General features: G+C 42.6%; 1 protein-coding gene across 6 annotated transcripts in view; it reads right to left on the bottom strand.

Annotated features, from left to right (window-relative positions):
* Positions 1–8,832: 8,832 nt before the first annotated feature.
* Positions 8,833–23,182, bottom strand: part of TRPC4 (transient receptor potential cation channel subfamily C member 4) — a 70,267-nt gene continuing 55,917 nt past the window's right edge. For 5 of the 6 annotated variants that reach the window (XM_053371547.1, XM_053371545.1, XM_053371551.1 and 2 more), the window contains 6 exons: positions 20,473–20,786; positions 17,465–17,660; positions 15,752–15,946; positions 13,841–13,882; positions 11,861–11,950; positions 8,833–10,971 (listed from right to left, as the gene is read on the bottom strand). In XM_053371547.1, the coding sequence (XP_053227522.1) occupies positions 10,276–10,971; positions 11,861–11,950; positions 13,841–13,882; positions 15,752–15,946; positions 17,465–17,660; positions 20,473–20,786 (1,533 nt within the window). In that variant the 3' untranslated portion in view covers positions 8,833–10,275. The remainder of the gene's footprint in view (positions 10,972–11,860; positions 11,951–13,840; positions 13,883–15,751; positions 15,947–17,464; positions 17,661–20,472; positions 20,787–23,182) is intronic. The other variant, XM_053371546.1, reaches the window with a different exon arrangement.

The following is a 23,182-nucleotide window of genomic DNA, read 5'->3' on the forward strand; positions in this document are numbered from 1 at the left end:
AAAAAAACTTTTTGGGGATGAAAACGTCAAATCTACACCAAGGCCAGCTATCCAGACTGGTCCTACGTGGGCCAGAAAAAAGAACATTATGAACGTTAAAAGCGGGACGTAATGTGTCCATCCACGCTATGAAAACCCTTCCTTAACATTATAAACCATGCTGCATCGCACTCATGACGTCATGCATGTGCAATGCGCCCCTCCCCCAATCTTGGGCGCAAGACAGCACCTCTGTTCCATGCTAGAGATTCTCAGGAAAGAACTGAAAATAAAACTGTTGATATTATAATGCTGTTACATAAATCCATGGTGTGACTGAATTTGGAATATTGTGTACAGTCCTGGTCACCTCACCTCAGAAAGGATCTGGTGGAGATGGAAATGGTTCAGAAAAGATTTTAAATGATGAAGGGGATGGAGTGGAGGAAAGGTTGCAGTATTGTGAACTTTTTAGTTTAGAGAAAAGGTGATGACAAGTCGACATGATAGAAATGTTTGCAATTATGGATGACAGGCAGAAAATGGATAGAGAAAAGCGTTTCTCCCTCTTTCATAACACTAGAATTCAGGGACACCCATCAAAGCAAAATCTTGAACAATTCAGGAGAGATAAAAGAAAGTGCTTCTTTGTGCAAACTATGGAGGTTCTTTCCCACATAAAACTGTGGTGACTACCTGTCAGGGACTGGACATTGGAGGACAAATGGTGGAGACCTCCTCCCCCTTCTCCAAACATCTGACAGGGCTTCCGCAGCTTCAGGAGCTTCCGCAGCTTCAGGACCTTCCTGCAGCCAATCGGAAGCCGCGCTTTGGTTTCCGAATGTTTTGGAAGTCGAACGGACTTCCGGAATGGATTCCGTTCGACTTCCAAGGTACGACTGTCTTCTGCACCCCACATCCATGCACCTTCCAACCATGCATCTATCTCTGTTACAGGATTGATTAATTAATGCAACATTTTAATAGAATTTTGCCCCTCCGAATGCAGCTGCAAGTGGGAATTTTCTTTATATGGAATGGATCGGGGCAATAATTTGTAGAGAACTTCATGAAAACACACAGCCTGAATCTTGTGCTTCTGGAGGTGAATGTATGAGATCAAAAGAGCAATTTATATCTGGGGTTGGGGCAAAGGGTTTAGCATTTTTCTTCGAAATGGAATCTTACCGCATGTGTGCATTACAAGCAAGGAATGGAAGTACACGTGGTCCTGTTCCTTCTCCACTGGTGGCAGCCTGCTGTCCAAGGTAATTAGCGTTGCCATTTGTGTGCAGCACAGTGGCATTTTCAGCAGAGAGATCTTCAGGCCCAGGTTGCTTTCCCCAGCATGCCTCGGCATTAGAAAAAAACAACACCTGCTTTTAGGGAACTGCGAGGAGAGGAAAATGGGAAAATATTCTCGCTTTTATTGACAAGTTAAGTATTCTGCACTTAGATATGTTCAGAATCTGGATCATACAGTGTTCGAGCTCCTGTGGAGTTAATTGGGCTATTTCATTTGGATATGTTAAAAACAGCAGAAGGCAACTAAAATAAGTCCACTTTCTTTTTAGCATTACAAATGGCAATCATGCAGCGCAACTATTCAGAAGTCAATATTAAGAAGGTGTCATTGCAATTACTTTGCAACAGGGGCTGCTGGGGGGGGGGTTTCTTCCATAAGGAAGGGCTGAAATCTCTCCCACAAAAGTATATTTTAAAAAATGAAACAGAATAATCTGAACATTTACTTTCTCCTCATATATTGTGCATTGCCTGGACACAGATACTGTGACCTGTGCACTGGCAACCTCACAACTGGACTGCTGAAATCTCCTCAGTGTGGGGCTGCCCTTAAAGTTGGATTGGAAACTGCAGTTGGTGTATAATCCAGCTGCTATACATAAAGAAGTTGCACCGGCTGCCAATAAAAACAGGGTTAAGGTTTTTGTATTTACCTACAAAGCCCTAAAGGGACACGGGTGGCGCTGTGGGTTAAACCACAGAGCCTAGGACTTGCCAATCAGAAGATCGGCGGTTTGAATCCCCGCGACGGGGTGAGCTCCCATTGATCTGTCCCAGCCCCTGCCAACCTAGCAGTTCGAAAGCACGTCAAAGTGCAAGTAGATAAATAGGTACCGCTCCAGCAGGAAGGTAAACGGCGTTTCCGTGCGCTGCTCTGGCTCGCCAGAAGAGGCTTAGTCATGCTGGCCACATGACCCGGAAGCTGTACGCCGGCTCCCTCGGCCAGTAAAGCGAGATGAGCGCCGCAACCCCAGAGTCGGCCACGACTGGACCTAATGGTCAGGGCTCCCTTTACCCTTTACCTTACAAAGCCCTGAACAAATTTTGAACCATAATACCAAAGGCAGCCCTGTATGGGGAAGCTTTTTAAGCTTTAATGTTTTACTATGTTTTTATGTATTCTGGAAGCTGCATCATCACCATCATCATCATCATCATTATTATTATTATTATTATTATTATTACCTGAATGCACCTGTCTGTCTAGAAGTGTGTGTTCATGTGTGCTAAGCACCTGGCAGGCAAAACAAACATGACAAACTTCAGAAGTTACTACAGTGGTACCTCGGGTGCTGCCGCGCTGCCGGAGCACGATTTCTGTTCACATCCTGAAGTAAAGTTCTTAACCTGAGGTACCTCTTTTAATGGTGTCAACATGGCGCCCTCATCCAAGTGGCAGCCCACACACACACACACACACACACACCCTGCAGATAATCCGATAGCGGAAGAAAATAAAAAATAAAACCACAAATTAGCGGACCCTAGATGTACTGAACTGTATTGTGCTGATAGACTTTTTTACATGTGTGTTACATACCAGCCCAAAGGACAGGATGCAGCCTGCCCCTTTCCATCAGTTCTTGCTGTTTTGGCACTTGTATTTTTAAAACAGCAGAACTGCTCTTGCAGAAGACAGCTGTGTTTTAAGAGAAAATAAAACTTGCCCTTGCAGGTACAGGAGGTGTGAAAGGAAAAGGGAAGTACAGTGGTACCTCGGGTTAAGTACTTAATTCGTTCCAGAGGTCCGTACTTAACCTGAAACTGTTCTTAACCTGAAGCACCATTTTAGCTAATGGGGCCTCCTGCTGCCACTCCGCTGCCGGAGCACGATTTCTGTTCTCATCCTGAAGCAAAGTTCTTAACCTGAAGCACTATTTCTGGGTTAGCGGAGTCTGTAACCTGAAGCGTATGTAACCTGAAGCGTATGTAACCTGAGGTACCACTGTATTCTCAGTATGTGTAAGACGTACATCACAACCAGATTATCTTTGTAAAGTAGCTAAAAACACGGCTGTGAAACATTCCTGAGCCTGGTCACATTTTTTTTGTCATGTTTTCTGCATTATGCGCTCCCACAGTTGAACTGGTCAGGTTGCAGTAGGCATGTGTCAATCTGAATTTTTCTGTGTTTTCTTATTGTAGATGATGACATAGGGAAGAAAAGTAACATAACCTAATATAGCAAGAGATCCCCGCCCCACACTGGTACCAGTCAGACCCCAGCCTCATCTCCTGGAAGGCATTCAGGAAATTCTGAGTTCCTCACATTTTGCATAGAAGTCAGCACATGCAAATTTAGTTTCCAAGTGAAGTCTATTCACTCCCTGAATGGAGACCATCAAGAAGATAATGTTAGATGATTTGAAGGCAGAGAGCAGAGAAAATGTAACCAGTTCAGTCACAGCCGACTGGAATGCTAGACTTTCAAATGCTTAATTTGCAAGAAAGGCAAGGTGAGAAATGGGCAAGAACTCTGGAGGAAGACAACAGAAACTATAGGAACTGGTCATCTCAAAGCCCCCTACCTAAAATTTGTAGTCAGTGGCTCTCTTAGTTTTAACAAGGACCTTCATTCAGCTCAGAGTCACAAGGAATGAACACACACGTGCTTAAGGATAGCTATACTCTTCCTCCCTTGCCGTCCATTTCTTAGCTTACTATTATTGTGAGTCCTGCTCAGTGGCGTAGCGTGGGGGTGCAGGGGGGGCCGGCCGCACCGGGCGCAACATCTGGGGGGGGGCGCGAAGAAGAGACTCGAGTGCTAAAATCCACGGGTTAGAGGGCGCAAATTACTTGCCTTTCCCCGGGTGCTGACAACCCACGCTACGCCACTGGTCCTGCTGACAAAACTGCCACACTAACTTCTGTAGGCTTTTGAGACTAGATAGGGATTATTCCACTCTTTAGATCAATTTGCTGCTTGCTTAAATTGTAATTTCACTGTCTGAAACAGCATTTATGTCTTCTGCCATGTTCATTCATATAATAAACCAAGCTTCCTTTGTTGACGTGTTTCTTGAGAATCTAATAGTAAAACTATTTATTTGCCTTTAAACATTACTGGCTTGCCCAGCTGATAGTTAACAGGGTGTTAGGATCACCCACCCGGGACAAAAAATATATCAGGTGTCAGGAGTTTTACTTAGGCAGGAATAGAAGCAAACATATATTCATAAACAGTCACAAGTTATAGCTCTAGCAAAAGATCCCCAACCCCCTGATAGTGTGTGCATGGCTACATGTGAGTGCTGGACACATATGTGAGTTCAGACATGTACTGTGACAAATGTCATCCATTTGTTTATTTAAAACATTTTAATTCTGCCCTTAAGACGACTGATTCCTCAGCTTACAAGAGGAAAAAGAAAATACCTAAAATCAAGCAACAGCTAGCAGATCAAAGATCATCAATATGTTTCGATTGTTGCACTCAAATAGAACACGCTCTATGGATGTGGAGATCACGATAGTCCTTTTTAATCAGCATCAGTTTGCCATGTTCTCTGCAAGAATGCTGCAAGGTGAGAGTGATTCCTATGAAAATCAATTGGAGCTGCTTCCCCAGGTTCCAGCAGAACTCTTGTTAAGAGCAAGATAGGCTCTTAAAAGCTTAAAATAAAGAACAGAGTCCTCTGACAATGATCTGATTTACAAGATTGGGTGCATCATCCTTTTTGTGTGAAGCTTTCCAGACCCCTAATAATAAAGGAGGCCTGCTAAAAATTGTTTTCATTTTAACCACATTACTAAACATGTGGTGTTGCCAGATTTAGTTTCGTGCTATCATAGCTGTCAAGGGTAGGTGTTGGATTTTCGATGTGCTATAAACAAACAAAACAATATATAGTCTTCTGGATCAGGCATATTGCATTGAAAAGCAGGATTCCTGGTGTTCGGGTGAGATTATCTTAATGATGAGACATTAAGGTCTTCCTGGAAATTGAAACACACAGAGCTGTGATACTGTGAAAGCTCCATCTGTTTCTTCATCAAACCCAGAACACTTCAGTGCACCTTGAATGCAGTGCTAAACTGTTCTGAGAAATAGAGCAAAAAGGTTACTGGAAATGTGAGACAAAACTTGTAATGTGATACTGAAGTCTGTGAAGTGATAAGGCCCTCATTCAAGAAAAAGCTTTAGGTTCAACACACTTCTGGCCACCTAGTCAGTCCAACCCCAACCCCGCTTATAAGTTTTAGGATGAATGACATGCGGCTGTGCCAAACTGACAAGGACCATTTCTCAGACATTTCACCCCTTGGTTACCAGCTGTTTTGGAGGCAAAATCCCTCTGAGAATGAATAGAATCAGAATGACTACTATCCCCTGCTCCCCAAAAGCCCCCTTTGAATGCTGGGAAATTCAAAATGGCGGTCGCCATAAAAAACGGCCGCTCAGTGATGGCTGCCATTAGACTGGACAACAGCTGAATATAAAGGTCATGTTGAATTGCTGTTTTCGGGGTTGTTTTTAAAAGTCTGGAACGGATTAATCTGTTTTGCATTACTTTCTATGGGAAAGTGCACCTTGGTTTTGGAATGCTTTGGTTTTGGAATGGACTTCCGGAATGGATTGAGAACCAAGGTACCACTGTATTGATTTAGAAGAGTGGTTTGCAGAGGGGCATAGCCCAGAGGGGAAAAGCTGGGAAAGACTGGGTGAGGAACAGCTAGAAGAGAAAACACCAGGAGACAGCTGGCAGATTCATTGTCCTTGGACAACATTCCTGACCCCAACCCTTCTTCTTAAGACTAGACGGGCTTTGAGAGTGATAGAACAGAGAGCGCAACAGCAACAAGCTCAGATTACCCGACATAGGTGTGATGTAGATTAATGGGGATGGATTAACTGGGAGCAACACCATTTCTAGAGAGATATGCATTCCTTTGTCTCTCGCTGTGATCATTAAAGAAACTAACTGGTAAGAACACTCCTTTGATCTGCTCATTTACTGCCACCAGGGGAGGGATCCAATTTCCCTAAAAAGGAGAGAAACCCTTGGTACAGTTCAGTGCTGTGTTTCTATAACACGCCCTAACCTGTAGTCTTTTCAAAATATAGAAGAAACACCATCAGGAATGAGCTCTGGATTTAAATAATAGGTGCTGATGATTTGGTTTTTTTGTTGCAAGTACGAGCCATTCTGTACTCTGGAAGCTCCCCAAAGGACAAGCCTGCTGAGCCACATTGCAAGGTGTGTTGGTCAAGATCTGCAGCGCCACAGGTAACTGGGTGAGTCAGTGTAGTGGGAGGATGCAAAAGAACATGGCTCTTTCTCTTCCACCTCCAGTGAAATGGGCCCGTTTCATTCATTCACCGCCTTAGAGCTACATGCATATTATTCCATTTTTGTTCACACTGTGAAAAATATTAAGAGAGAGAGAGGAAAAAACCAACTACAATGTCCTTTCAATACAAAGCACAGTTGCAACTGATACAGCTGAAAAGCACTTTTTCCATTACAGGAACTGTAATTGTTACTTCATGTGGTTTTCGGATATGAAAAAAACTGTATCACTACCATGGGAATGTAAAATTAGTCTTTTAGAAATGCATTGTAAAAACATATTTCATTAGCGTGGATTCACACGGAACCTTTGAGGGTACAGTACATGATCCCAGGCGGGAGCACTAGACTTGCATACACTTCAACGTTTTCTACCCCAAACCCCAGCAGGCTGCTGCTGCCTGCCCACTGACACCCACCCACTTGCTGCCAGAGCCCAGGGGCACCTTCCCCCCAAATGGGGCTGTTCCACTTAATACAGGGCGCTTAGCACCTAGGTACAGGTGTTGGGGGGAAGAAAACGAGACATTATGATGCCCATAATGAGCTCCCCATCAAAACCACACTCATTGACTTTAAATGTGTGCTGAGTGTAGCATTTCTGTGAGTGTAGTAATGTGGCAGCTAGACTGGTGATTGGGAGGGGCCGCCGAGACCACATAACACCGGTTCTGAAAGACCTACATTGGCTCCCAGTACATTTCTGATCACAATTCAAAGTGTTGGTAAAAGGTAAAGGGACCCCTGACCATTAGGTCCAGTCGTGGACGACTCTGGGGTTACGGCGCTCATCTCGCTTTATTGGCCAAGGGAGCCGGCGTACAGCTTCCGGGTCATGGACTAAGCTGCTTCTGGCAAACCAGAGCAGCGCACGGAAACCCCGTTTACCTTTCCGTTGGAGCGGTACCTATTTATCTACTTGCACTTTGACGTGCTTTCAAACTGCTAGGTTGGCAGGAGCAGAGACCGAGCAACGGGAGCTCACGCCGTCACGGGGATTCGAACCGCCAACCTTCTGATCAGCAAGCCCTAGGCTCAGTGGTTTAGACCACAGTGCCACCCACGTGCTGACCTCTAAAGCCCTAAACAGCCTCGGCTCAGTATACCTGAAGGAGCGTCTCTACGCCCATCGTTCAGCCGGGACACTGAGGTCCAGCGCCGAGGGCCTTCTGGTGGTTCCCTCACTGTGAGAGGCGAGGTTACAGGGAACCAGGCAGAGGGCCTTCTCAGAAGTGGAACACCCTCCCACAACTACCTGCCCTGTTTAGGGAAGTTTTTAATGTTTGATGTTTTATTGTGTTTTTAATATTCTGTTGGGAGCAGCCCAGAGTGGCTAGGGAAACCCAGCCACATGGGTGGGGTGGAAAGAAAGAAAGATAGATTAGGTTTTGTTCTGAACAATTATCCATATAACACACACACACACTCCACCCTGGGATGTCCGCCACTGAAGAGACACAATATCCTATTTGGGCATATCAGAGGCTGGCAAGTGACACAGATTGGGAATCTCTTCTTGTTCAAGAGAGAACTATGGAGAGATAAACTTCAGTGCTCCCATTCTAAAAACAATTTAGATTATATGGGATTGTATTTCCGGATGTCTGGTGGAAGAGAAGTGTCTCCTCAGTATTTTTGAGCTGAGACCTAATGCCCTGTTACCAACCACTAACATGAGAAAATCAGATCATTGTGTGTTGCTATGGCAATCCCAGGCACAGAAAGCACAGTCATTTGCTACGCTGCCAATGAGGAAGACCTTCCTTCATCTAAGAGAGGGAGTCTGCAACAACAGCACAGAGCATCGTGCTACATGTGGTGTGGGCCTGGTAGCAGGTTAATCATAACATTCAGCATAGAAGGTGCTGCCTCAGGTGTAGTGCGGACCAGAACTACATGAACAGATTTCAGGAAGGGTTGCCAGATCAGGAGTCTAAACCTGAATCCTAGGGGCAGCCCCTGGTGATGTCATAGGATACGGCCCCCAGTGATGTCATAGGGTGGGCTCTCATGATGTCATTAAGAATGATGCATTAAGTGTTAACCACAATGTCTAACCAATGAGAAACTCATAGAATGGTATAATTTTAAAGTTGGAAGGAAACTCTACAACTCTGCAAGGGAACTTTTGCTTTCAGTTGTCTATGCTCTCTGCCTTACCACAGCCATGCTTTATCACATGGTCAATTTACTGGAACAGATGTTCAGATATGAATGTAGTGTATATTAGTCTTTTTATAACATAAAACACCAGTCGTTGATGAGAAAGAAACAGACTGTTTAATTTCAAAAATTATTTTGGCTGACAGTAAAACACTTGTTTATGAAAATACTCTCAGATTAATAATATTGTACATTTAAAAGCCAACGGGTGGCATTCAACTTAGTTTTAGTCAGAGTATACCTACTGAAATTAATGGGGATAACACAGTCATGTTCACTAACTCCAATATGTCTACTCTAAGTAAAACTTAGTTGAATACCAGCCATCGTATTTATTGTGCAAAGAGTCAGAAAGGAGGCCACCAACATCTCGGAAAGGAGACTGATTCTGTTCAGATTTGTCTTTAGAAGATTTTGAATGATTGTCATAATTTGATAGCACATCAATTAGATTATTCTGAAGCACTCTTGTGTTGCTAGTGAAATACACTGGGATTATGAATGCAGAAGTGAAAAGAGACTTCTCGAAAGAGTACGGCTCACAGATTAATTAATTAATTAATGTGGAGAGTCAGAACTGCTTCCAGGTTATCATTCAGAGACATTTCATAAAATATGCTCTCCCACCCCCCCAACCCAGACCACCGAGGGGTATGTGTGTGGCTTGGAGAGGCTAAGGATGGATTAACCCATTTTCCATCAAAATGCATGTGCAAAGTTGCTTTGATATGGGCATCTTCCACTAAAGAAGTCTTAGTATTTTATTTTGCTGCAGGGTTATATCTGAAGTTTTCAAATTTAAAAATTTGGTTGCAACATTTTTTAGGCATGGAAATGGTGGTCGCTAATAGGGTATACATAAATAACAAATTTACGCTATTTTACATAAATAGCAAAATGATTACTAGTAAATTATAGGCACTAACAATTTCAATAAATTATTTCACTGTTTAAAATTTAATTTATAAATAAGATTTCTAACTAGTTAAATAATTTTGGGTAAAGCCAGCTAAATCATATTCAGAGCAGACCCACCAAAATCAATTTATTTAAGTTGTCCATTGCTTTCAATGGGTCAGAGTAGATATCCGACATTAATCATAGAGTAATATTGGCTATCACCCTTTGACAGAAAGCACTGACGATTCTCTCTCGTCCATTTTTAGGAATCCTAAAAAAAGGTTCATAAAGGCTCGCACCTTTGTTAAGCTACATTTATTTGCATAGAAAAATATTTACCATAGGCAATTAACTATCACAGGAGAGAAATGGCATTTATTTCAAATTGAAAAAGATAGCTAAAAAGTATCTGTGGGTTATTGCAACAGTACAAGAATACAAGATGCTCCCATTTAATAAAAAATGTAAAAGAAGCTGTGAAAGCTAAAGCAGGCTACAAAACAGAAGGCTCCTCCATTTCCTCTTCTTCACTGAGCTATGTTACAGCTATGTTGCCTCTGAATGCTTTGATTCTTTATTTTCTGATTTAAGCATCACCATCACCAAGTGTGTTTCTATAGGCTTCTGCCTCCGCTCATCACAATCTTGTTGTCAGGTAATTGTCCTGAACAATTGTTTCTTGTTTCACAACAGAGTCACTACTACTGAAGTCCTGCTCATTGTCCGGAGAATCCTTTGGTGTGGGCAAATTAGCCTTCTTCATTTCAGAAGCAGCAACTTTCTCATCCACCTTTGAGTCCAGCGCCTCATTTCTGGCCTGATTATGAGTGCCTGCGGTGCAGCTTTCGCTGAGATCCCGAATGTTGAGTTCACAGTTCACAACCAATGCTTTCACTCCCATTTCAGGAGTTTTCTCACATTCGTCTGCTTGTTGGCGGGAAACTTCTTCAGAAATCGAGTAAATACTGGTCCTTTGCTCAGCACTTTTGGATTGTCTATGAAAGAACCCAAGCTTCTTCACGTCACTCACAAAATTCACTTTCCTCTGCTTTTCCTTGGAGGAAACTCTTGTCATCATGGCTGACCCATTGCTGTGGCTGTGGGCTTCAGAGGCTCTTGCCACTGCTTTGGGGTGAATCATTGAAGTTATGTCAAAAAGGCTAAGGTTTCTCTTCTTAATTTTCTCGTCTCCTCCATTTTCATTTCCTTCATCAGATTCCGGCAAAGAGGACTCTTCTCTGCTGACTTTTGAGGACTGTAAGTTAGACAGCTTGTTTCCTTTTAACAAACCCAGGACTTCAAAGCGGAAACTGGAAATATCTTGCTTTAACTCCTAAAACATTAGAAGAAAAATGCTATGCTTAACATGAAAGGAATTGTAAATAAATAAATAGCCACCCTTCATCCGATGATCTCAGGGCAGTTCACAAGATAAATGCTGGAATATCATTAAATTGCAATTTTAATAAGTATCTTGCTATTTACGAGTAGCAGAAATGTTTTCGGCTGCTGAGAATTGACTATAGGGATGTCAGAAAGAGAGATAGAAGGAAGTCTAAGCTCACTTTGAGCAAATAATATAAGCTGTGAATATGTGTATTGAATTAAATGAAATATGGGAAAATTTAATAAAAAATTATGTTTAAAAAAGAGAGAGAGAATTGAAACTTGGGTTTGGGGATGCAGTGTGGGTTTTGGAGGGGGAAGGGGGAAATAAATAAAAGTTCACTTGAGGCCATTTATAGTATTCTAAGTTCTCCACACCCCCACTTAGTGAATTGTTTCACGCAAGGTGAATACAGTCTGCCTATGGAAAGGTGAAAGAGACGTCATAAAGTTTAGCTCTCACGATTTTTTCACAAACCCCGGCTATGTTATGAGATCATTAAGTGACAGTGTGTGGATTCCTGTCATGTTTTCCTCACAAGGCATCCAGATTTCATGGGCTGGCTATGCTTCTAGGTCTTGGTTTATTTCTACATCCAGTAAACCCTACAGACTCTCTGTGTTTCTATTGTTAATGTTTCATATTTGATATTAGACACTGTATTTGAAAATTGAAAATAGTTGCATTACAATGTATTTCACGTACGTTTTTATGTGTAAATGCACTCAACTTTCAGTGGCAAATATCTTAGATTATTCCCCACCACCACTACCACGTGAAGCTATTTAATGTTTTGATTCATTGTTATTAAGGTGTCCAACATAAGAACAGTCACCTTAAAATTCTCTTCGGTCAACCCCTCTTCAGTTTTAGCATCTCTTATCATTGCAGCCACGTATCTCTTAACCAGATTTCTCATGACCTCCTGGAAGATAAGAACAGTCCAATTTTGACATCACTTCTAACTGTGCTGCTTGCCATTTGATGAATCAGAAATTTCATCACCTTTTGCTTTAAATTATGCCATTACAAAAAAGGACTAAAAAAATCATTGCGTGTCGAGGTCCCCAATCCACCCCCCAAAATAACTCACAACGGACATGTAATTTTTGTTTAAGATTTTTGGCATGATTTTGGCCACAACTTTATTAAAATACAAACAGTGAGTGGTTGTTTAGGCATTGGTTAAGACTATCTGTCCCCCCGCCTGGGGACAGAACTGACTTCGGGGCACCACCGAAAGACAGTGCGGGGGAAAGCAAGTCGGGGAGAAATGGAGCTGAGTCACAGACCCTCAATTCTCACCCGCCTGCTCCCCGAAGGCTTGCCGGCCCTAGTCCCATTCCAGGGATTGGACGAAAAGATGGCAAGCCCCAGGATTCCTTTAACAGAATTCCCTTTCCGCAGCAACCATGGAGGGGCAGGCCCAGCCTATCCTAACCCCTCCTCCACCAGATTTATAACCAATGCCTAACCACAACCTTACAAGTTGTGACGATTTGCTACGCAGTAGGCAAAAACCACCCAGCCAGCCAATTTGCCAGGTGGAAAAATTCCTACCAGGCCCCTGCTCAAAGGCAGACGACCCCATGACAGGCATAGCAAGTCAACGCAACAACCCCTTACTCTAGGGCGGGTGGGCGGGTGATCCGTTGCACGCAGCAAAAGAGAAAGTACAAGGCTGCGTGCAGAGTATTTAAACCTTTTACCCCTCCCACCAAAATTGCAACATAACTTTTGCCCCAGCAACTCAGCAATCCAATCATTGCCCCCTGGCCATCTTGGAGAACTTACCCAGCAACAAAGGGGGTGGCTCAGTAGACCCCACCGCAACACGTGCTCTCCCTGAAGGAGAACACGCTTTATATGTAGAGTAATTGCCAGCTGGTCACTTTTCTGGGAAACAGATTCTGCCACACAGGAATTGTAGGGATCCAGGGGAACCTGTCTTCATTTTGACCCTTGTTTATAGAAAAATTAAATTTGTGCAGGTGCCATGTTTTGAACTGAGCTGAAGGGCCACAACAGCCCTTAGCTTTGGCCCCGACTTGCTCTAGCACAAGTTGAGACATCGGCAAAAATGTCATTAATTCTCACAGTGAATGGCACTGCTCACTCCCATTTACTTGTGATCTGACAAATGCCAGGAGCTGAGATGCATAAGGGAGGCAATGTTACATAGACACAGTTGATCTTCACACTTTACTTGTGTTAACAGTTGGGAGAAAACAATTGAAGTAAATACATTTGAAAGTAGCTTGCATTAGCCCAAAGGTGGATGCTGTCCATTACTTTCCATGAGATGATCATCTGGCTGTACAACCAGATATTCAAGCAAGTGGGGATGCCTTACTGGCTTTCAATGAGATGTGCACCTGCATATACAGTGGTACCTTGGTTCTCAAACTTAATCCGTTCTGGGAGTCTGTTCGATTCCTGAAATGGTTCGAAAACCAAGGTACAGCTTCCGATTGGCTGCAGGAGCTCCCTGCACTGAATCAGAAGCCGTGTCGGATGTTCGGCTTCCAAAAAACGTTCGCAAACCAGAACATTTACTTCTGGGTTTGTGGCATACAGTACCAAGATACCACTGTATATTCATTTGCAAATTCCCCAGGCACTAAGGTTTGCAGCTGCAACTGGAAGCATTTATTCTTGGACAGCTTTGGGCAGAAGATAAGCTCGAATAATTGTATCCAACAATGGAATGGCAATATCTATGTTGGAAACTAAATCGGTATCCTATCTTGAGTGACATCCTGAGCAAAATGCTCAATTCCTTCTGGTAAAAAAAGTAAAAGATGAGATTGGTTACCTGATACTGATTATGCCTTCTCAAATTATCAGCTGCACGCCTCTGAAAATAAAGAACATAAATTAGCTGGAATGATATTTGAAAAGCAATTATGTCTGAATAGCAGAAATGTCCACCATGCCCAAAATCATCCACAAAAGGTCTGCCTCAAAATTAGGCTTAATTTGATGCAAACCTTTTGTTAAAAAGATAATATCCAAGGAAGAATATGAATGGTGTTACATCTTACTGTGAAGTCCATGTCAATTTTACAGGAAAGACCCATTCACAAGAGCTCCCAAATTAAACCTTTTACTTCAAGGAAAGTAATACTTGGCTAAGAGTGATGGCCAAAGAAGAAGAGAAGAAGAAGATTGATTGCTTAAGACAGCTGCAAAATGATGAGTAGAAGTGAACATGGATCAAATTGAGTATCCAGGAAAGGCATTAGGATTTTGAAAACAGAGGCCACATTCAGACTACAGTGATACCTCGGCTTAAGTACTTAATTCGTTCCGGAGGTCCGTCCTTAACCTGAAATTGTTCTTAACCTGAAGCACCACTTTAGCTAATGGGGCCTCCTGCTGCTGCCGCGCCACCGGAGTACGATTTCTGTTCTCATCCTGAAGCAAAGTTCTTAACCTGAAGCACTATTTCTGGGTTAGTGGAGTCTGTAACCTGAAGCATATGTAACCTGAAGCGTATGTAACCCGAGGTACCACTGTACTTCTTGGATCTAGCCCTGGCTCATGGAAATTGGACAGTGTAGGCAGAGCATATATGAGGCAGTCAATAAAGAGAAACTTTGACTGAAAATTTTGTGTGTGTGTGTGTTAGGGGTGACATAAGACCTTATGGAGAATGTGCATATAATCTGCCCATGAAGAAGGAATTGTGTTCATTTCCTGGTCAATATACATAAACCAGCATGCATGTATCAATTGCATTTTGTACATTCTCCAGTCAGTATGCATAGCCTCCAAGAAACATGCTCTTGTCTTTTTTAATCTATCTCTTGTTCAGAAGTGTGAAATCTGTGCTCCCCTGCCCTCTGCTTCTTGCCCACTGCCTAATCTTACATGGCTTACAACATGCCTTCCCTGTGACCAGCCAAGCATTGGAAAGAGGGGGTAGGTCTGCAGATAAATATTTATTCTGTTGGGGATTGTGCAGAATGGCCAGAGAGTGCACAAAATGCAGTTGGAGAGATTTAATTTTCCCAAAGGCCTATTGGGGTGGGGGGTGGGGTTGCATTTATTGACCAGGAAAGCTGCACAATTCCCTCTTCATGGGCAGATTCTTCAGGAGGTCTAGTGAATGAGCACAATGGCCAGTTCTTATGCATATTAACTGCTCATCTTACATTGCACCTAACATATACATTTAGGAAAAATATCCTTTATAATGGGGAAAAGAAAGTGGCAAAATAGTGACTTGGGAGACGCAGGACTACAGCTGTGCTGTGTGTGCATGCATGTGTGTGTGCAATTCCACACTTTATATGGCAATTAACTCAGGCTACTATTGAATGTCCAATCCTGATTCCCTAATGTGTGTATTGCTATGATACACATGCACAAACATTACTAATTCATCCATAGCTTTTTGGTAATTAAAACCATCATTGGGGATTGTTTGGGGGAAAGTTATTTTAAGATGTCAAAGTTACGGTATGTCTTTCCAAATTCGTAACACCTGACTCATTATTTTGGTGGTGATAGGCAACACTGATCAGTTCTGGTTTCCCTTAACCAGAAAAGGGAAGGGGCGGATATTTTCATTTTGTGCTTGTCTCCCAACAGTAGTATGAGCTAGATGAAAAATAGTAGTGCCCAGGCTGGCTTTTGCCCAACATGCTGGTGTCTAATATCTATGGTAACATCTAAACATAAAGAAAGGCAGGTGGCGAGGAAAATGGCAATTTTTGCTTACCCCAATTGTTCCAAAACTTTCAGGTTTCTTTCTGATTTTTTTCCTGAACACTTGTCTCCACAGCCATCTGATCAGGTACCAGAGAGATTTGGGACTTGGTATGACATTAAACGGAGTAGGCAGAGTCCCTCCTTCTTCAAAGTAACTCATCCAAAGTTTTGTTCGAGCAAATTTCCATTCAATGTCTGCATGATCCTGAATACAGGAAATATGGAAACATATTTTCATTTCTTATTGGAGAGTTCGGGAATTCTTCCTCTCTACCTGTTTTTACACAGGTGCTGAAAACCATTTTAGTCCATCAGGTATGTTGGACTACCTAATGGACTAAACGGTTTTTATGTTGTCTCCTTTGCTTTTAAAGCAAAAGTTTGAGTTATTTTTATTCTAGAAATTGGACCCAATTTGGATCACGGCTGTGTTACAATGGGAAAGGAACCTCCTCAAGTTGTTAAAGGTAAAGGTAAAGGTACCCCTGCCCGTACGGGCCAGTCTTGACAGACTCTAGGGTTGTGCGCCCATCTCACTCAAGAGGCCGTGGGCCAGCGCTGTCCGGAGACACTTCCGGGTCACGTGGCCAGCGTGACAAGCTGCATCTGGCGAGCCAGCGCAGCACACGGAACGCCGTTTACCTTCCCGCTAGTAAGCGGTCCCTATTTATCTACTTGCACCCGGGGGTGCTTTCGAACTGCTAGGTTGGCAGGCGCTGGGACCGAGCAGCGGGAGCGCACCCCGCCGCGGGGTTTCGAACCGCCGACCTTTCGATCGGCAAGCCCTAGGCGCTGAGGCTTTTACCCACAGCGCCACCCGCGTCCTGTCCCTCAAGTTGTTACTCTATACCAAATTAGAATCCCCAGTAGCTTTTTTAGGGGAAGCACAATTATGTGGGGAGATCAAATCATGGATTTTCCACATAACTTTTACTTTGGTTCTAGGGAAGGGGAAAATAGATCTTGAAGGCAGAGAATATCTTTTTCAAAACCTGATCTGTAAAGCTACTTGAGGAGCCTTTTCTGCTGAAGAGGAGGATGGGAAATAGTGAATAAACAAGGACACAGCAGTTAAAAGTAAAGAAAGAAGTAGGACAAAAGTAGGTGTGTTCAATGTACGATAAGTAAAGCAAACTGAATGGTATGGGGAAGAATGCAGGGGGAAAAGGAAAGAACAAATGAAGGAAAACAGAAATGAGAATAATGGGAAGAAGATAGAAAGACCCAGGCAGATTTGGTCTTCTCAGTACAAGGAAAAATTAAAGTATGAATGTAAGTTGATGAAACTGAGAAGTATCTAGAAGAGAATCAAATGTATATAAGAGAATATAGGTCTAATAAGATGGCTGGCTAGGAACAGCAAGTCAGTAACACTTTGGCATAATTTGGCAAAACTAGAAATCTCAACTTTCTTGCTTAGAAAAGTAGGTTCTTTATATGTCTGCCAATGTTGAATACTGATTGAAGTATGAGATGCCGGGTACTAAATACCAAATGGTATGCAAAGCCAGGCTTATTTAGTTTTGCACCTGGTGAAAAATTATTCCTGCTGGAATGCTCAGGTAGCTGATTTCTGCTTCTTTGGAGGCTAGAGCACATTCTAGGGAACCTAATTTTGTAAGCATACATAAGCACAGGGCTTATTGTTCTCAAACAGCTGGAATTTTGGTCAACTGACAGATACGGCTTTCAAAGTGAACAAGAATCAAACCAAGGAACTGACAGCAATGAGCTGATAGGAATTGTTCATCATGGCTATCAACATGTTGAGAAGGACGACCAGAGAGATGACATTGTAGGTCCCAAACATGGTGGCCCCAACAAACTCAGTGAATTCATGTCTTGCGTCTACATTGGTCACATAAAGGTTGATGAGCCCAAACACGGACCAAAACAGTGACTGGAGAGTTTCAAACAAACTGCAAAAAAAGAAAGAAAGAAAAGGAAAAGTCTTAAAGAAAACAGAAGCATCTCATTTGTTTTAAATACTACATCATCACCCCAAACTTTAATTAAAACCTTTAAACTTAAAACAGCAAATGAGACATTTAAATGCAATTAAGTTATAGCCCAGTTCTAGGCTGTGATCACTGGGATTCGAGCATTGATTAGCACATGGGGAAATCAGGTTCTCTTGCAAAACCTCAATGGATCATAAAGGGATTTTGGATAACAGGGAAATAGCGAAGAGGGAGGGTGGGGCAGGCTATCTATCGTCCCTGGCATAGCATCCTAAGGGCACATTGGTACCAGTGGAAACAGTGCAGCTATATAGGACTTGGTGGCTTTTACATGGCACTAGATTAGGTATTGAAATGCAAACTGGGGCTTGCAGTTCAGTACTGCAATTAGGGTGAAACTAGGTGTTACAAATAAACACTGAGCTGCCGCTGAAAAACATCACCCCCAACTGAAGTCCCCCCTCTGTACTTATATATGTGCTGACATCATCATGCTTTGTATCTCCCCAGCTACTGCAGCCAATTATGCTGCCTACATGCAGGAAAACGCACAGGACGAGAATGCATCTGTACATGATGTAAGTTTTGCTGCATGTTACAGAGAGGAATAACTTGAAACAATGCTGTCACTTTGGGTGGCAGCTCCTTTTCATCATAACGTCTAGATCTCCTATTACATTTCCTCAGTCAAATTTTTGGTACTGATTCTTTCACATCTGGGGTTTTTTTTAGCAGCATTAAAGGTATGAGTCATAAGAATATAAGCAAAGCCTGCTGGATCAGGCCCAACTTCCAAGAGACTGCGATCTACTCCCACTATAAAAAATCTGGCAGTGATCTACCCATCAAAGTTGTTCAGCTTTTTTTAGGGGGGCAATCGGGGTCCCAGGATTGACCAGGGACACTCCGCGATCGGCCAGTAAATCGCGATTGACCTGTTGGACACCCCTGGTCTACAGAATCCTGCTCTCACAGTGGTCAACCACATGCCTGTGGGGAGCCCACAAGAAGGATTTGAGGACAAGAACCCTCTCCCCTCATGTGGTATCCAGAAACTGGTATTCAAAAGCATTACTGCCTCTGGTCATGGAGGACAGCACAAACCATCGTGGCTAGTAGTCATCAATAGCCTTCTCCTCCAGGAATTTTTCTAATCTTTGTTTAAAGCCATCTAAATCAGTGACCATGACTGCCTCCCATTGAAGCGAGTTCCATAGTTTAACTATGTGTTGTATGAAGAAGTACAGTGGTACCTCGGTTTTCAAATGTCTCCGCTGACGAACATTTCGGTTTTCGAACATGCCTCGGAAGTCGAACATGTCACATGGCTTCCACTGAGTGCAAGATCCTGAGGCCTAGCTGTTGGCTATTGAGTTTTCAGTTTTTCAACGTTTCAGAACTCGAAAGGTCTTCCAAAACAGATTACGTTCAAAAATCGAAGTACCACTGTACCTTATTTTATCTGTCCTGAATTTTCCAGCATTCAGCTTCATGAGATTTCCATAGGTTTTAGTGAGATGACAGTGGGAGATTTCCCGCCCCCCTCTCTAGCCACTTTCTCCAAGCCATGCATAGTTGCATAAATTTCTATCATCTCACCTCTTGCTCTTCTTTTCTCTAAACTAAGAAGTCCTAAATGCTGTAACATTTATTCATAGGGAATCACTCTTGATCATTTTGGTTACCCTTTTCTGATGCTTTCCCAGACAGCATTTAATATAGTGCTATATTCTCCACAAGAATCCAAAAATGCCTATTCCTATGTAAGACTGAGCTGGAATTTCTCACTTGAACTCTTTTGGCTCAGATAGGCTTGTGGGTGCCTTCATCTTTTGTGTGTGTGTGTGTGTTTGGCAGCAGCAGCAGCAGCAGCAGCAGCAATATCCCTTCCTGTGGCTGTCATTCCCACCCATCCCAAGAAAATCTGCTGCACACTATGTCATGACCTAGTATCACATCAAGGAAATTTATGGGGCAGACTTTGCTTTTCTGGGGCAACTACCGTTTTTCTTCCAGAAGCCCTCATCCACAGTGTGACTCAGCATCATTCAACAGTGTCGTGGCAGCAAAACTGTGACCACATATTCCGAAACTTTTGTTTAGGAATATCTCTTACCCCCAAGTTACTGATCACTGAATTGGCAGTAATTAATCAAAATGAAAGGTAATCATTTTTGATTAATGCTTCCAGAGGTAAATTCCATCCCTTCCAGTCATAAAGTCATCCCAGTCCCTGAAATTTGCAGAAGTCCCTTTTGGTTCTAGAAAGTGTACTTATGGCCCCTTCTGTTTTCCACCAATGAAATGAAGAGTGGTTAAGCAGCAGCAATTATAGGAACGGAAAATGTGTTATGTTTCCTCTGCAACCTCATTGTGTCCAAAGGAAGACTAATTCATCATCTGTACAAGCTATCATAACATTTTAAAACATCCTTCCCCAACTCTGTGATCTCCAGGTGTTTCTAACTACAACCCCCATCATCCCTGACCACTGATCATATTGGTCTCTCCAGCAGAGAATTAACCACCAGACAGTTTTGACGTAGTCTAGCTCACATTATTATTGTTGTCAAACAATAGGTTTTGGTCAATTTTATGACCAAACCTTTAAGTATCAGTTTGTTGCCTTGTATGTTGTGCATTTAAATTCCTTCCTTAAAATGAAATCAGTTTGCCGCCCTAGACAACTCTTTAGCAACAAATCAACATGGAGCACTGTGCAATACAAAAAGAATACTATGAATCATTTAAGTAGGAAATGCTAACTTACGTTGAAAATGCATTATTTTGATTTTCACACCGAATCCCTTTACAGCGATTGGCATCATTTGTTTCATAATAGAAATATAGCTGGTTAAGTCCATTTGCAAAAGCTAGCAGCACAAGACAGTAGATGAAAAGAAACTTTAAAATGTCCAGTAACATTCTTCCAAGAGAGATCTGCAATGGTCCCAGATGAGAATTTGCAGTGAATAATGAGATCAGGCGCAGAGAACTAAAGATGTTTGCAATAGCAAACAGTGCCTCAGCCACCAGTGTTGGGTGCCACATATCCCAGCTCTGTCTTGGGAGCAGCCCACTGTACTGAAAACAATAGAGTTATGCAAAATTAGCAAAGTCTTTCCCCAACAATACAAAAACCATTATGTTCTGCAATCACTTTTCATATCAGCAAGACCATACTCTTCCAAGACAGACCCTCAATGAGTAATTGTTAGATATGACTCCTTTCATTTGCTGCTTCACAATCCTTTTGAGAATACAGCCTTGGTACTCAAACAACTTGGAACCCAAACACTGCAAACCCAGAAGTAAGGGTTCCGGTTTGCAAACTTTTTTCGGAAGCTGAACTTGGCTCCATTTTGAGTGTTATGCTTCCGATTTGAGTGCCACACATCCGTTTTGAGCGTTACACTGAGGTCTGTCAGTTATTGCTATTTATTTTGCGTGTTTGTTTCTGTGGCTTTTTGTTTTGTTTTTGTGACTGTGTGGAACCCAGTTCAGCTACTGATTGATTGTGTTACTGCAGTACATTGTTTCTTGCTTTCATTTTATGGATCAATGGTCTCGTTAGATAGTAAAATTCATGTTAAATTGCTGTTTTAGGGGCTGTTTTTAAAAGTCTGGAATGGATTAATCCATTTTGCATTACTTTCTATGGGAAAGCGCACCTTGGTTTTGGAACGCTTTGGTTTTGGAACGGACTTCTGGAACAGGTTAAGTTTGAGAACCAAGGTACCACTGTAATAATAATAATAATAATAATAATAATAATAATAATAATAATAATAAATTGGTACCCTGCCCATCTGACTGGGTTGCCCCAGCCACTGTGGGTGGCTTCCAACACATTTAAAAACAATATTTTGTGAGGTACCCTATATTCTGAACAGATGAACAGTCCTTCCCCTGTAACTGTGACCAGACCACTCCCCTGGAAATTCCCCACAGATAGTTACTCTGTGTTTTGTTTCTGAATATGCATCTTCCAGAATATACACCTTCTTCACAAAAGCTAACTGGCCAGAACTAGGTAGATATTTTGACATGTCACCCTACAGTCATTGAGAAAGAGAGAGCAGTCTCTAAATAAATTTCTAAAACATCACCTAGACTACGCTGCAAGATCGAAGTTAAAACATCACAAATCTCTTGCGATGATGGCAGTCCTGTGTTCAGGACACTCATTATCTGTGCTATCCAACAAAGTCTGTATAATCCATGTTCCAAAGTTCAATTGTCTTTTACGACCACTGGATGGTGACCCCACTGGGCGCAGTAATCCAGCCAGAGAAAAATGGTGGCAGACTATGTTTAGGGCACCTTTTCTAGCCCCTCCCTCTTTTTGGAGCCAGCAGAGTGGTTCCTAAATAGGACTGCTCAGTCATGGATACAGCTGCTGAGCTACTCAACTGCCTCATTCCTTGAGTCGGAACGAATGAATTTGTATTCACCGCCCATGTGCCGGTTCATGACGAGGGGCTTCCAGATTTCACAGTCCTGCCCCCGTTACCATTTGCTGATTGCCATGGGACTTCTTTGGGTCCGGGATGGGCTTTTGGAAGACACCTGTGTGTGAATTTGTTTTATGTTGCAGTATTCACAGTAAGGCTTTATTCCCATGGCATGAGTATCACAACGACCAGTAGGTTCATATCTGCTGCAGCCTTCATCCGCCTTCACAGCCATTGTAACATACCACTTGTTATCTTCTGCCTGTTCTGCTGCTGAGGACGTCTTGGATCATTCCTTGTCTCCCTTTGACCTTACTGCCTTGGGTGACCCTGCTGGGAATACGAGACTCCCAACGGCTTCGTTCAAAGGGTCATAGGAACGTGCAAGCCCAGTCACCACCACAAGGTGATGATCCAGCGAGTGAGACATCAGGAATGGAACTGAACTGGTACATAAAATAATTCATCTCCACAAGCAGGCTGGATTTTACTGGTCTCAGATACCTATGAAGTTTAACCTGAAATTGAATCCTGAAATATATTCAGAGTCGCGAAGTGATTTCATGCTCTTTATTCAGCTCATAGTGGTGAGGAGGAATGAATGAATGTCCCCTCAAAGTATCTGCTTTATATACATTATTTACACAATGGGCTGCACATGATTGGCTAATTCCGGAATTCTACTGTAAGCCAATCAGGTTGTGGATTCACTTCTATCTGGAGCATGATTGGGTAGTTCCTGCCAACCAATCATACTGCTGCATTGTTCTAGGACCAATCAGACTGCTGCATTCTGAATCCTATTGTTCTAGGACCAATCAGACTGCTGCCTTTTGGATCCTATTGTCTTGCAGGCTCTTGAGTTTGGGAAATGAGTAGCTTTCCTGTTCTTGTTGGGATTGCTCTCCCTTGGAGAGTTCAGGTATGTTGTTTGGGAGATACTCCCTGATCTGATTTTATTTCACTAATCAACAGAAATTATTCAGGAAATTGTGACATTTGAATTCCTTAACAGTGAATTTCCAT

The sequence above is a fragment of the Podarcis raffonei genome, chromosome 17, assembly GCF_027172205.1.
Source record: "Podarcis raffonei isolate rPodRaf1 chromosome 17, rPodRaf1.pri, whole genome shotgun sequence".
Taxonomy (NCBI): domain Eukaryota; kingdom Metazoa; phylum Chordata; class Lepidosauria; order Squamata; family Lacertidae; genus Podarcis; species Podarcis raffonei.